Source organism: Kryptolebias marmoratus, linkage group LG8 (assembly GCF_001649575.2).
Source record: "Kryptolebias marmoratus isolate JLee-2015 linkage group LG8, ASM164957v2, whole genome shotgun sequence".
Classification (NCBI taxonomy): domain Eukaryota; kingdom Metazoa; phylum Chordata; class Actinopteri; order Cyprinodontiformes; family Rivulidae; genus Kryptolebias; species Kryptolebias marmoratus.
Window position 1 is genome coordinate 24,246,380 of NC_051437.1, and position 15,528 is coordinate 24,261,907.

At 38.8% G+C, this 15,528-nt stretch overlaps 1 protein-coding gene across 5 annotated transcripts; it reads right to left on the reverse strand.

Moving 5' to 3' along the window:
- Positions 1-502: 502 nt before the first annotated feature.
- LOC108233063 (polyamine-transporting ATPase 13A2-like) lies at positions 503-15,176 on the reverse strand. 5 transcript variants are annotated; one of them, XM_025004862.2, is made up of 30 exons: positions 14,939-15,176; positions 14,276-14,423; positions 12,718-12,769; positions 12,089-12,241; positions 11,661-11,719; positions 11,474-11,540; positions 11,324-11,403; positions 11,035-11,112; positions 10,886-10,955; positions 9,919-10,053; positions 9,740-9,806; positions 9,456-9,587; positions 8,936-9,097; positions 8,420-8,530; positions 8,252-8,298; positions 7,975-8,163; positions 7,667-7,873; positions 7,237-7,347; positions 5,547-5,700; positions 5,314-5,425; positions 5,109-5,233; positions 4,812-4,981; positions 4,586-4,666; positions 4,426-4,505; positions 3,910-4,062; positions 3,674-3,770; positions 3,006-3,229; positions 2,702-2,853; positions 2,360-2,532; positions 503-1,321 (listed from the first exon to the last, which is right to left on the reverse strand). In XM_025004862.2, exons 2-30 carry the CDS (start codon positions 14,317-14,319, stop codon positions 1,154-1,156), a joined length of 3,453 nt encoding a protein of 1,150 aa, XP_024860630.1. In that variant the 5' UTR covers positions 14,320-14,423; positions 14,939-15,176; the 3' UTR covers positions 503-1,153. The 5 variants fall into 5 exon arrangements, with proteins under 5 accessions (XP_024860630.1, XP_024860629.1, XP_024860631.1 ...); XM_025004861.2 differs by having other exon boundaries at positions 14,276-14,426; XM_025004863.2 differs by lacking the exon at positions 14,939-15,176 and having other exon boundaries at positions 12,718-12,755; positions 14,276-14,547.
- Positions 15,177-15,528: the final 352 nt, after the last annotated feature.

The following is a 15,528-nucleotide window of genomic DNA, read 5'->3' on the forward strand; positions in this document are numbered from 1 at the left end:
TTCCTTTCAGCAAACTTTTATTTAAGAGCAACTGAGGCAAACAGAAAAGGAGATAGTTGATTTAAATCAGTTCTAAGTAGCTTTTCTGCCTCTTTTTGTATGAAATGGCAGCATTATAAGAGCAGTATTTTAAGTGATACAAACCAAAAGCCCTTTTATAAAATCAAGGTCAAATATAAGAAGTTTTATTTAAAGGTGGTGTTAGATTTGGAGTGTGGAATGGATGAACTGCTGTATTTCACATGCTTCTCTGTCGTGTGTCCACCTTTTAAACGGTGTTGCTCGTTTCTTCACGTCCTCCACTGACGTACATCATGTTGGAACTCAGGTTCACGTGAATGAGACTGAATGAATGAAATGAACTAAGATTGTATTTTTCCAGCGGGTTTGATCAACAACTATTGTCTGTATTTAAGTTGGCACTTAAAAACGGTGCTCTGTAGAGCAAATTTTAACTAAAAAGATGTCCACATCTCAACCTAAATGATTTGTTTTTAGTTCCTTTTTTTTTTTTTTTTTCACATTGTTTTCATCTTGGTCTTAGAGCTGTAACGTCACTCTCTGTAGGATTGTTCACTAAATGATGATTCACTGCTAAAATCGAGCACAGCAAGGCGTGAAACAAAAAGGACTTGAACTTGTGGCTTTTTCAGGACCATTGTCCCCAATTAATGTCCATGTTTTTCACCTTTATTTGTTTAGAGGAGATCTCAAAGCCATATTTAGTAGTTCAGGATCATCAACACAAAAATCTTTTATGGTAGTTGTTGAATTCAGCTTGTGCCTCCTGTCTCGATTCTTTACTTCCTGGTTGTTTATTCTTACTGCTTTAGTTCAATAAAATGAAAATATCTTAAGGGGAATTGTCAATATTGTTGAAGAGATTTTAGTTAAGGAAACCTTGTGGCAGAACAGGAACAGATGGGCTTAAATGAGCTCAAAGCAGAAACTGCCTGTAAATACTGATTTAATAAAATGATTTACTAAAAAAATGATTTCAGCTTGATGCTTATTCAACTTAAACAGGTAACATTTTCCAGAATACTGAGACAATGAGTACATAAAATAATTTATTATTACACGTAAACATCTTTGCAGTGTTGGTTAGTTTGAAAATATGGTTCACACATCCACTATGGTTCTCAGGTAGAGACTATCTGAAGGAAACGACTGAGTGATCTGTTGGAGTTCGGGTTTGATCAAGCGGCGGCCATGATGTGGAGTCAGACAGGAGGTCATTCAGACGTTTATACTGCTTCTTCGACGGACGCTTCCCGCGCAGCAGACGGAAGCAGTTCAACACGCCCACATCGATCAGCAGCTGGAGGAGAAGGAAAAACAATGAAGATAACAATGACAAATGTCTTTTCACCTTCAGGGTGAATCTTGATTTTGTTAATATTCAAAGATGGTCACACAGTTCTCCACCATCAAAGGTACACGTGAAGATTTAGTGCAAAAAATCCCAGAACATTAAGGTCATCTGTTAATGCTGCGTGATGGTTTCATACATTTCTTGACAAGAGATTTCAGAGCATATCTGACATTTTTGTACAAATAGTTAGACACTGATGACCCAAACCATTTTAGATTTCTGTTACATAAACAGATTGACAGGAAATTATTGGTTAGGTCCGGCAGTTTGTTAAATTATCCAATGCAAAGCTTTCAAAAATCACATTTTACTCACACTGCAGCTCAGTAAAACAAGTATTTTTATATAAATTAATCAGATGGAGGGGAAAATGAGGATGTATTGATCCCACATGGGTCTAGAAATCTGATTTCCCCAGAAATACTCAGTATTTAATAAACCAACAGCTTTTATAATCAAATGTTTTTTGATGCAACTTTATTTTTGCAAAAACACTAATGTTCTTTCGAGGCTTTGACAACTAGTGTTTTCTGACAGAATAGGAAGGAGGAATACGCATTGATTACTTTTTAATATTAGTTTGGTTCTGTATGTCCAGTTTTGGTTCAGTCAAAGTTATTGTACTGACACAAAAGTTGCTTTCAGGAGTTTGTATTCAGCTGTACAATATTTTCTATGTTTTGCCTCCTGTACAGTTTGTTTTGCAGAGCTGGCAGACAAATGAAAAAAGATGATTTGTTTGATAAATTAATTCACCAAAACTCAAAGTTATTTTAACCTATAAGAGGTAATTAAATAAATCTTGTAGCCTCCTTTCATTTTCCACATCCAAACGGCCTGAAAATGACTAAAACTCTGAACCTTACTTTTCCATGTTGTGTGGGAATATGCGCAGGCTTTCCCAAGGCTTTAAATAAAGCTGGATATAAGTTAGATTAGAAGTTGTCCACAGAGGACATGTGAGAGCTCCAGTTTGTCACTAACCTCCACAAGGCAACAAAGCAGAAAGTTGGAAGCAGCCACAGCGATGAGCAGGAACCTAAACATCCTGTCAGTGAAGTCATAGAGTTGAAGATATTGAGTGAAGAAAGGACACTGATACAACACCAGCCAGGTCATCACGGCAAGTTGGACCACCAGGATACAGAGAAAGATCCCTGGAAGGATGAGTACACTCATCTCAGGCTTAAATATGGAGGAAACTTCACTTGTAATGTTGGGTATAGTAAAAAACTTTAACAAATAACTTAGTTTTAAAACATGAGTATTAATGCAATAGTCTTCTGGTTTGAAATTCATAACTTTTAGATATCTCTGATCACTCACTGTTGTGGTAGAAATGTTTATTGTGAGGGTAACTCTTGGTGACCACAACTGCAATGAAGATATACTGATAACCTGATACATCAAACATGCAGTTGTTCTCCATGTTGGGCAGATTTTCTGTTCCAAACACTGTTGAATTTAGTGGAATATACCTAAAACAAACAAAAAAAAAGAGTGAAAAAGGTCACATAAGATAAGATATTTGTTCTTTTATAAACCAGAGATACAGGTTTTACTTGTATAATACAAGTACAATTTTTACATTGTTTGGTTGAAAATAAAAGCTTTTATCCTTTCAGCTAACCAGTTTTCTGAGGTGGTGATGAAATATGCAGCCAGTTGTCCCAGGATGATCATACAGCTGTGAAGGAAGAGGCTGCCAAACACAGGCAGGGACCTCAGTCTGCCTGGAGGTCTGCAGGGGGCCAGCTCCTCCCTGGGGCCTCCCCTCCCAATGACAAAGGCCAGCGCAGTTACGAGAAACAAGTCACAGAACAAGAACTGGAAATCACCAAAATTCGTCTTCACCTGGACACAAACATGGAGCAACAATTAGGCCCAAATACCAAAGGAGATGCGAATGCCTGTTATAGTTGAAATTTTTTTTAATATTATTGTTCTGGGTTCCATCTCATGCCAAATAATTTGGCTTTTAGTGGTCTAAACATGTGATTTTTTTTTTCTTTTAATGAGTTTTGGGTAATGCTTGTTATTGACTTCCACCGAGTTTTGGTAGCGTTCCCTAACATTGATGTCACATATCAGCTTGAAAAATAAAAGCAAAACAGAAGTGTGATTACAACATTAAGCTAAATAGAAGGGCACCGATGAAGCAAGAAATCAGGTCAGTGTGACAAAACACCTGTTAAGGTATTTGACAGTTAATAAGATAAGTACAAATCATACAAACGAGCAGAGGATTAAAGCTACTTTATAAGTGTTGGTGTAAAGAGCTCCATCCCTGCTACTCACTGTGTTCAGGATGAGGACGGAGAAGAACTGAATGACGCTGTACAGCACCATGTACCGAAAGAGACTGAAGGACATGACCAGAGAACACCTGCCCTCCCTGAATGGATAAACAGAAAGAGGGTTTTTCCTTGACTACAGATGCCCTGCTACCAAAATCAGGTTTGATGAGACTTCACCGAACCATAGATTTTCTCTGTTTCTCTGTCTGTTAACGCTGACACCACCCGCTTCCTCACCTGATGAGCAGCGGCACGCAGCTGATGTTTTCAGTCTTGGAAGTGAAAGGTGATGCGACCGAAGCCTCGGCCTCGGACAGGGACACTCCAACATCAGCAGCTTTCAGGGCCCCGCAGTCATTGGCCCCATCCCCACACATGCCTACACAATATCTGCCAAAATAAACACAATATATGACAAATAAGAGATTTCTTACCGAATGTCTGGCAATGCTTATTAAGCATTTCTCATGTTACTATATGAACATTTAGTTCATCATATATGCATCATATAGTGAAAACAGCAGCTTGCAAAGCTCACTATAAACATAATTTTAGCTGCATTACCTGTAAATAAAATTAGTATACTATTTTCAGAAATTGCTTGTCTGATTTATACCCATCTAGCAGGTACTGTAGTAAGGGTACTGAAAACACTGATGGTTTATTTTCATTAAACCATTTTGTTTCACAGTATAGTCACACATTTTGTTACCAATCTGTCTCTTTGGTGCATGAACAAAAAGCTGAACTAACTTCAGTTTCTGCAGCTCCTTCACCAGTTGGGCTTTTTGGTCGGGAAGCATTCGTGCAAATATGGTAGCTTTCATTAAAACCTGTAATGACAGCATCTCATTATTTGATAAATGAAGTCCATTCTCAAGATGTTTTTCTGGAGTAATGTAGTTCACATTACCTTTGGAAGATCATCAGGAAAGTGGTCACAGACGGCAGCAAATGACTTGCCATCAATAGCCAGATGATAGCCAGAACCTCCCTAATGGGAAGGGGAAAACAATAACAGCAGTTAAATAAATACCACTAAAATGCATCAAAATACATTATAGTATTCTGGACACTATACTTGCACTGGAAGAGTAGTGCAAAGACAGTATAGTGTATTGTATCTGAAAAACACTGACCTGATTCATGACATCTGTGGAGCTTTGGGCCCCTTCGTCTTCAAGGCTAAATCTCAAAGTGGGCAAAGACTGAGCTGTACGGGGGGTTGCAGTGACAAAAATCACCTTCTCATCACATCCCACCATCATACAGCTCTTTGCTACATTAACAGCTGTTAAAATGTTGTCCCCTATGAGAAAAATAACAAAACAAGACCAAAAATGGTGGTGCTATTAAACAATAAATACATATATCAGTCAAAATGAATGCCTTTTTAAAAAAAAGGAAATGCAAAGGGGGTTAAAAGATGTTCTCACCAGTGACCATTACAGTACGAATGTGTGCCTTTTTCAGGACATCAATAACATCTCCAGTTTTAGGTTTTACCAGATTCTTCATCATCAGCAAGCCCAGAAACTGCAGGTCTTTCTCTGCGTCAGCCCTGCAAACCCACACAAAGTTGGGTTAATGTGTAGAGCAAGGTCATGGAATTAGAGCTTTCAAAAGGTTTGTTGATCCTACCGTTCAATGTCCATCAAGTCTGAATTCACATCTACTGGTTTACAGGCGAGAGCAAGAACCCTGAGGCCTTCACTGGAGAAGGTGTGCAGTGTGCTGGAGAACTGTGGAGGAACTGGAAACACAAATCATCCCATTTCATATTAATGTGTCAACATTTCGTGTTGGACGAAAAAAAAAAGAGCTGCAAAATATTTTGCTTCTCAACACATGTGAGGGAAGACTTCTGACTGAACCTGTATCAGCTCGACAGAGACTGGCCACCATCTCTGGGGAACCTTTGACAAAAACCATAGCAGAGCGCCCCCCGGTGGCCACCGTCAGCACGCTCATCCGCTGCAGGGCCGAGGAGAATGGAAACCTCTTAACGATGGCCACTGCTTCGCTTGACTGAGAGCAAAAGACAAGAATAAAAGCACAACTAAAGGCAAGAATAAAAGTCTTCTAGTCTTCAAAATAAGACAGCCCAAATCACACAGCTTGATTTTTTTAAATGCAGTGTCATTTTTACAGCTGCTGAAAGTGACTTCCTATGATATTCACTCAATAAAAACTTGCTTTACTCGTTTTTCCCTGCAGGGTTAGGAGGAGCTGGTTCCTATCTCCAGGGGTCATTGTGTGAAAGGCAGGGGACACCCTGGACAAGTCCATCACAGGGACACATAGAGACAAACAACCACTGTGGTCGTCACATCTAGTAATGGTTTTGAGTTACCAATTAATCCAACATGCATGTTTTTGGTTTGTGGGATAAAACCTACACGTGCATGAGAACATGGAAACTCCACATAGAGGCGAACCTGTGACCTTCTTGCTGTGGGGTGACAGCTTGAACCACTGTACTACTGTGCCACTCCCAAAATGGGCTGTAAGGTTTAATTCACATTAGCTTCTAGATGTGTCTTTCTTTACTTATCACAGAGTTAGGACTCCCAGCACATAAGACCACAGAATATGAACCTTTGAGAAATCTTGGCTCCCATACTGTCTGCAACAATCAGTTCTTCTAATATTCTTTGAAATGCTTTTGTTGTTTTTCTTTCAGCAGGGGTTGATACAGTGAGCAAACTCGCACAAAAGATTTGGCGACTGTTTTACTTCAGATGTCCTTCCTGACGCAGCCTGGGCTCAAACCCACAGTCACAGGACTATGAGACCACAGTACTGACCACCGGTCCTAAGGAACTGCTTTTGTATTTTCAGTAATGTTTTCAGTAAAATGGGCTTTAAAGAAAACAGGAAAAAAAAGGACAGTTAAGGGTCGTGACCTTAAGGACTGTGAAAATGTACATCAAATGAGGGCAATTAGTATTAATAAGGCAGACTGATAAAGTAATTAAAGAGATTCAAGAAACAGGCTTTAACTAATAACTGGTGAGTCAGAAGGGTTTTTACTTTTTTTTCCTGCAGCCAGATGCATGACTTTATTTCACATGTAAAAACTGAAACACTTCATTGCTTGCATTGATATATAAACTCTGAGTGATGTTTTAGAACTGTTGCCTTCAGCCCTTTCGGACAACAGTTTCTCAGTTCTTGTTTTGAACAGTATTTGGGCCTTGCTGTCATGTGACTGAAGAATTTATCATCCTGTTATGGGACTCACTTAGTTGGGTTTGAGTTCATCTCTGTGAACGAACACACACATTGCATGATTTGCTTCCTCAGAGAGAAAGAAAGTGAGAAATAAACATTAGTTTATTTTCAGACTGATAACTTAGTTGAACAACACTGTTGTCCCTTCTGATTTTGTGACAACATGATTTGTGTGTGAGCACAGAGTGAAGAGTTGCTGAACCGCCTTAGTTTGGTTTGTGTTAATTACCAAAGGAAACCAGTGGTGACTTAATGAGAGAGTCCTTTTTGCATCAATAAGACAACACTGAAGTGTGAAAATGGTTGATGTGAGTTAAAGGTTGAACTCACATTTCTATGGAGAAAAAGCTGTTGAGTTGGAGGTCTCATAACAGCCAAAACTTTGTGACCTCCATATTCTGCATTTACAACATCTCCGTCTCCTTCTGGCTCCTGGAGAGTCTGAGGAATAAAAACAAAGCTGAAACAATGATTTTGATGTTGGCACATACAATAAAATCTTTGCTTTTCTTGCAGTATCGCACAAGTTTGAAATTAAAATCTTAACCAGCTATTAGATGAGACAGAAAAAAATAGATATTTACAAATTTTGATTTAAGAGTTTAACTGTTAGGTGGTCGGTTTTAATTCTGACTATGACATGTGAATGTTGGGTTATTGTGATGAGTTATAAATGTTGGGATCTTTGGTCTTATTAGGTAAATGAAATATGTTGGAAGTCACGCAGCATACTTATAAAATCAGCTGTAAAGTATCATACCCAGCCAGTAGACTCGACCATCTTGAGCTCCAAAGGGTCTCCAAGGGGCTGACCTCGCAGTAGTGTAACAGTGTGACAGCAGGCCAGGGCAGACTGCATGTGACCCGGAGGCAGGAGTCTGGGGTCTGGGACCAGTTCTGAGAAACCAGCAGGTCCTCCCTCCATCACTCCCCAAACATCCAGACCCTCCTCTGTCAGAGTTCCTGTCTGGTAAAACAAATCAGTCTCAGTTCTGCTGTAGGTAGCATCAACATGTAAAGTGGCCATGGCTCTTCTACACAGAGTCTGTTAGCAGGTTCTAGTCTCACCTTGTCAAAGCAAAAGACCGAGACTTTGCCACCAACATTGATGCGAGGTGGATTAATACAGAAAATACCATGTTTCTTTAGCCTGCTTTGGGCATAAATAGCTCCTGTGGTGATGGCAGCAGGCAGGGCGGGAGGCACTGCAATGGTCACAATATCCAGACATCTAACAATTATCTCAGGCCAGGTCACCTGGAGACACAATGAGCCACAGGTCAGTTGTAACACTCTAACCTGTCAGGTTAGAACATAAATTTTAACCATACGATTTATTACTTACATTGGCTTTGAAAAGGATCACAAAAATGTAAATGGTGCCACAGAAAGCTGAGGGCAGTGACAGAAAAAAGGCTTAAAGAACAAGATCTGAGACACTTAAAGATAAAAATAACATTTGCTTCCTTTTATACTCAAGGAACAAAATTTGTGAAAAACTGTCAAAGCTTACCTAAACTGCCAAGGATGAGAAGGAACTTCATGGCATCTTTTTGAAAGCTGAAGTTGAGTTGTTGAGGGTACATAATGGAGCTGACCAGGGCACCTTTGGCAGTGAGAAAACCTGCAGAAGAAGAGAAATAAAACTTAAAAACTGCATTGATCTGGACAACAAGGCGTTGAAGTTATTTTTTGTTGTTGTTGTTGTAAATGCTATGTTTGTGTCTTTAAGGCCTAAATATTTTCATGTAATGTTGTATGTGGTGCCATTATTAGGAATACATTTATACATGTGTCCTCATTGAGATTCATTCATAAACAAAGTTAAAAACTAACCCCCACATTTACAAATGCAAAGGCCAATCATGTGGTGTCATTAATAGGAATGTGTTTATTCATAAACAAAGTTACAGCTTCAGAAGCCAAAATTTCCTAGGGTACATAAACTTGAAACCCGAACCGTACAACATTATTGTAAAAAAGACATATTCTTAAAAAGACAGAGATGGATCTTGGCTTCTCTACTAACCAGTGCTTGTTACCACAGCAACAGCCCCGCCGCCTCCTGGTCCTCCTCCTTTGGCCTGAATGATTTGGGTGCCAGAGAAAAGAGTGTGTCTGCGCTCGGTCTCTGAGCTGTAGGTCCTGTCAGCAGCTGGCAGCGGGGTTTTCAGCACTGGAACACTTTCACCTGAACATAAGATGATGAGAAAAGATTATACATCAATTTCTCACTGGAAACTTATTACTACATGAGACTGGCTGCAAACAGATTTATCAACACAAAAAGATGCCACTTTTATTTTTGTGAAGCTACTGAGTGATCTGCAAAATCACAACAAAAAGCCCAGATCTCTGATCTCAAAACTAACTTTATCTGAAATACCTGACATATCATCTGTTAATAAGATACCATAATTCAGAGGTTGGGATTCTCAAACACATTGTAATAAACTAAGAGGACAAAGCTTCTCATTAAAACACATAATAAATGTTCACAGTCTGTTTATTTCTTACTCAGATGGTGCTGTTGGGGTTTAATGATTTACCTGTGAGCATACTCTCATTGACGAGACACTCCCCAGCCAGCAGGGCGGCGTCACAGGGCAGCAGCAGACCTTCTTGAGAGATAATTAGACAGTCGCCGGGGACCAGCTCCACCGAGCTCACACAGTCTTCCTCTGAGAAAATAAACAACCAGAGTGAAGAATCCTGGCTTTACTTTAATTAGTCATAAAAATAGGACAAAAATATCTCAATTATCAATCAAAATTCCATGCTAACTGTCTGAAAGTAAAATAAGATCCATTGGAAAATATTTTCCCAAATTTACCTCCTGATTCTCTGCGTATTTTGACACCAGTAATCAAATGGGCCATGTCGCGAAGAGTGATGCTTTGCTGTGAAGTGAGAGGAAAGAAAGTTCATAAATTTCTTATTTTATAGCCTGAAAACAAACCTCAACCACACAGTCAGACATTTTCTTTTCAAACATATTCTCTGTTGACTCACCTTTCGAGTTTCATAAAGTGAGACACCAATGGAGATGATGGAGATTAGAATTATACAAAGAGCATAAAAGTAATAATTATCACACATCCACAAAATAATGCTCGCTACTTGAAATACATAGAATGGGTTGAGGACCTGTAGGAGGGGCAAAAAAAAGCAAAGTTAAGTTCTGAATTTTCAGCACATGACTTCAAACTCTTTAATACACATTCTACATTGCCAGAAAATGTGGACTGATTGATGGATGGAGTTAAGAAAGAACTGGCCTCTTGGCATTGTCCCCTGACTCTATCATTCACAGCTCGCTTAAAAGCAGTGAGAGGAAACACAGAGAGCTACTCTCACTGGTTTCTTATTACACAATCTGATAGTTTTAAGCTGCATCTCCACCTGCTGAGGTAGGCAGATGCTCTTCACCATCCTAGCTGTTCGACTTGGACACTTTACGAGGGATTTCTGGTGCTGGTGATCTCACAGCTAATTAACAAAGGCTATAATTGTGTCAACTTTACAAATAGTGAGCTAAATTTTGGTGTGGTAGTAGCTGAGACTCATTACTAACACATAATCAAAGTGCTAACAGACCATGTGAAGTATTTGTTTAAAACTTTGGCATCAACTATAGGAGTTAATTGTGTATGTCTGTTAGCACAATATCTCCTGAACCAGAGAACAGATTATAATGAAATTTTCAGAAAGTAATCACTTATCATACATCTACTACTGTGATGTGATGTACTACACAGCTGCCACATTGTTAGCAAACAATGGCTATAAGGCAGTCATTTTTTTAAGCTAAAATTTAGTCTGCTAGTAGCTGGGAGTCATTGCCAACTCATAGTCTTAGTACTAACAGATTGTGCAAGATGTTGCATGTGACTGTGCACACTAGGATTTCAAGAATTTACCAATAAGGCTTAAACTCCACAAATTTGGTTTGCATGAAAATGTAATTTTTCCAACTCACTTCCTCAAACAGAAGCCTCATGCAAGACTTCACAGGTACGTCAATAAGGTTTTTCCCAAATATGGATCTCCTGAAATAAATCATAACTCCATCAGTAGTTTCATCTAAATAATAAAATAACTCATACATATTCATACAAATTCTCCTACCTCTCGCTCTGCTTCTGGAGACTCAGCCCCCTTTGGAAGCCATGCAAGTCATGACAAGTCCAGTCCTCATTGAGGACACTGAACAAAAAGATGGAAGATGAAAAAGTTTTACATTGTTGTAAATATTAACAGCACAATAACGATTTTTAAAGTAGGAAATTTGTGTTTTCATGTTGTCTAATTTAGCTGAATAAGGGCAACCAATTAAATATAAATAAAATGCAAACTAAATTAATTCCACAGAACTGGTCAGGAGGTTCTCTCTAATCCTGCTGGTTTCTGTTGTTACCTAATAGGACAGAAAGCCTCCCTCCTGTTCAGCCAAACGTAACGCAGCCCTTGAAACTCGTAGTAGCGCAGCAGAGTTTTCTGAAACAAAGTAAAATGGATGGAATAAAAGTCTGGACGTCATTCTGTAAAATATATAAATATATCTTACCTCCAAATTGAGCAGCTGAACATCATCTCTCCACTCATCCTCGTCTTGATGTTCCAACAGCTCCAAACTGAAGGAAACAACTGAGTAAGTGATCTTTTATGTGTGCAGTCTTTATCTTTGTCTCTTTTTTTTCAGCTGTTTCTGAAAGTTTAAAGATGTTGATCCTGAACAAAAACATGGAGCTCACCTGCCGTCCTCCATCTCCTCTGTCTGCACCTCCACCACATGCTGCTGGCCAGAACCGTCCTGACAGAAAAAATATTACACAAATATTAATACATTAGTGAATGTGTTAGACTGCTGTGGGAATAGTCTGTTTGGCAATCAGATTCCTTTAGTCTTTTTTTTCTATTTTGATGCTTTACACCATGGAATTGAAAGTGATTTTCTGTCTGATTCAAAATTAATTGTAAGACCAACACAAAATACTCCAGATTAGGTTAAATTTGGAACATCTTGTTTAAAATATTTCTAAGACAGAAATATAAAAATGGTACATACATATGTATTACAGTGGCAAGTCTTCTTGTTAAAAGAACCACATGGAGCGTAGTAATACTAATAACACAAGATGTCAAGTGAGTTTTCGTTCTGCACAGAGATTTGTTTTCTTACTCGGATCAGGAGAACCTCTGCCAAAGCCGTTGGGCAGGAGCAGCAGCGGGCGAGGACACCCCATCGAGGCCACCAGTTAAAAACAATCAGGGGGAAGACCACCAGACGACACAACCACACCCACCAACGCACCCACTTATACCCCTGAACGTCCTGAGGGAGCAAAGTTCATTTAGATTCACACACATGGTCTGTTTTAGAATCAAACACTGGTTAATGGGAATAAATCCTGTCAATCTATCAGAAATCATAATACTCTATGAGAGATCAGTCCTCTGCTAATCACATATTGTGCGCTTTTAAAGAAACTAATCTGAATCTGCACCAAGATTTGTCTTTATTTTTTGACCTTACAACTCTCCACAACAGGTTTGATGAATATTAGCTTGGAAGGAAAAGGCTACATGTAAAACCAAGTTGTTTCACCAGTAAAAATGAAACCAAATGCAACAGAAGAATTTCTAAACCAGTTGAACCTGTATTTCTACAGTTACGGAAACCCAGATTCTGGTCCCACATTAGGCAAACAACTCACACAAATATTACTTCTTTACATCAGGTGCTTGAGTCCACATGTCCCCAAAAACTTTCATCATTTGTCATATTAATGGTCTCTGTCAGGATCTTACCATGTCTGGAAGTCCTCTCTGCAGATCATCAACACCACCTGTGAGATATGAGCTGCATATGTGGTGACGAGGATACAGTATTATTTTAAAGCTGTCATTATAAAAAGATGTCAGATAAATATGAGATGCAGAACATCCAGAAAAGATAAAATACTGCCATATGCTAACTTTCATTTTAGTTTCACTTGGTGGAAAAATGCATAGGTCTGCGCCCCGACATGTTTGTTTTTATGGACGCATTACGCTCTCGTGCACAATCATGGCATTGTGTTTGCTACCTCATTTGTACAGGAAGCATCAAATTCCAAAAACAAGCCCCTCTCGAGCCAGAGAACCCAACCTGCTGTATGAACACACTGTGGCCGGTACGTAACACATAACAGGGCCAAAGGTAACAATAATACACACGGTTACACTTATTATAAACTATTAAAACATTGTTACAGTCCAAATTTTCCCTTATGTTGAGAGCATAATTACTTCAGCTGCATCTCTTCTGCAGAGCACAAACAGAAATCAACACAACCTTTAAATGATTTATCATCCGTTTGTGATCACAGCTGTTATGATGCAGATGTTCTGTAATGATAATGTCACAGAAAAAAACAAACTGACAAAAGCGCAGCTGCATCACAGACTTTACTGATAAAGTGTGGGCAGACAGGGCTCATCAGCACCTTGTGATAAGTTTCTGGATGGCCATCAAACACCAAAGGTTGGTTCCACAACCACACTGACAGATGAGTTATCAAAGCCAGCGTGATCAGAGTCAATGTTTAATCCACTTTCATATCCGTGTGATACCCAAACTTGTCTGAGTTCACACACTGATCATATTTACTGCTGAAAACATTTCTCTTCAAACAAAATCTGAAAGAGTAAAATACAAATGTGACAGAATGCAATAATTTACAAATAATCTGAGCCCTATTTTTATTTTTATTTTTAAAGTTCAGACGACAACTGCACTGATACAAACATATAAAAAGGTTGTGGTTTGATGCCATGTTTGCTGTGTTGAAGCACCATCTTTTATAACATCATGGAAAACAAACGTTAGAATATTGTTACTTGTACTTGCTTTTGGATTTCACTTCATAACTCTCTGAGTCTGATATAAATCATTGATATTTTTAGGTTTTTAACTGGCTGTTCGATGACTTAATGCAGGTCCACAAAAAGATGACAGTATTAAAGGTGACATTCTGTAATTTCTGCACCTTTCATCACTGTGACAGAAATACTTTCTGTTCTGAAACAAACATGGACTTTAAGTCTACAGAAGAGCATAAACAACACATGAAGAATTAGATTTTTGTTGTGATTTTATAAGAAAATTTGTATTGTTATAAGATGCAATAAACTTTGAATAAACAATAAAACGCCATAAATTGAAGCCAAACGCTGTAAATTATTCATCTTAAAAATACTGAAACAAAGCAACGTTATAGGTTGGAGAAAAACACAAGTACTTACCCTCAGCTTAAGTCTGAGGTAAAGCTATTACTGAAATGATGAACTGATCATGTCTTTTCGAGCTGACGTTGATTAATCTCACCTCGCCGATCTGCTCCTCCTCCTGATGCCTGACTGTAAACTCATTTAACCGGCTTCTAGACACATGCCATCCAGATCCAGGGAAATGTTAAAGCTGCTGACAGTGGCTCCTCGTGGTTTCCATGGCAACTCACTCCCCGATTGCCAAACTACTGAGAGGCAGACAAAGATGCAGACTGAAAAGTAAGCCTCAAGCGAACAGTCGCTGTGTGAAAACTACGAGTAAAATCCTACAGATTCCTGAACCCTGAGTGACAGAGTTAAACAAAGCTACAAAAACTAGGTGGGGTTTTAGATTTTTTCAACACAAGGTTAGAAGCACTGCCCCTTTTTTTCTGACTTTTAGTTTCGGTTTTGACTCTGACTGTCAGTTGCAGTGTTTGTATTTGATAGTCTGAGGAAGTTTTGATTAACAGGAAGTAGAGAGTAACAATGACCACATTCAGCTCTGATATACGTGCACGTATATTTGATTTCATTTAAACGGCAGAACTAAATGAAGTTTTCATTTGGATCCCACTGACAATGAGTTCTTCCTAAACTGTTTTCTGAGCTTTTAATATTGTATGTTTGCCTGGATAAGTATATTAAAAAAACAAAGTTCTGTAAAACATATTCAGCTGAATTTTGAAAACTAAGTCCACAACAGATGGAAAACACTTACCTCAGTCACAAAAACCTGTTAGATGTGAGACTTCATTAACTCTGAGCTGTGAGACGTCTCATTTCTCACACTATTTTCAAGCCGAGTCTGAGGCGTCTTCCTCCTGTATCTGCGTCGGTCCTAATGTCTGGGAGAAAGAAGTTTAGCAAAACCGCCTCAGCCTAAAGTCTGGCCGGGGCTTGTTTCAGTCACTACTTCCCGTCATCCAACATCTGTACTACTGATGCCCTTCCTGTACCAGCTACTTTAACTTTCTGCAGCTGTGGGAACTGAGGTTGGAGACCAACAGAAAATAAAACCATCTCAAGTCTGCAGATTAATGAGGAACTGGACTGTTCTTAATCTCATGTGATTTGTGTGATTTATCAAAAAGAACAAGTGTTGAAATGCCATATTTCTTCATTTTTCTTCAGTCTTGCTGCAGTTACATTCCAGTTCCAATTTTATTTGAAAAACCTTTTAAAACACCTCCCTGTTGTTGGAATAGGGTTGCCAAATATACTCTCAAATAGCGAATTGTCCTGTTTTTATCCAAATTTAAATGACATGTTCTTAATTAGATTACAAAACTGACTTTATTTACATTTAAC

Bases quoted from the DNA above. Each gene is read 5' to 3' on its own strand.
- LOC108233063 (XM_025004862.2), bottom strand. From the start codon at position 14,319: ATGAGTTTACAGTCAGGCATCAGGAGGAGGAGCAGATCGGCGAG. The intron at 4,506-4,585 runs GTAATGTGAACT...CTGTCATTACAG, and splicing joins TTCCTGATGATCTTCCAAAG to GTTTTAATGAAAGCTACCAT. The intron at 2,854-3,005 runs GTTAGCTGAAAG...TGTTTGTTTTAG, and splicing joins ATCACCACCTCAGAAAACTG to GTATATTCCACTAAATTCAA.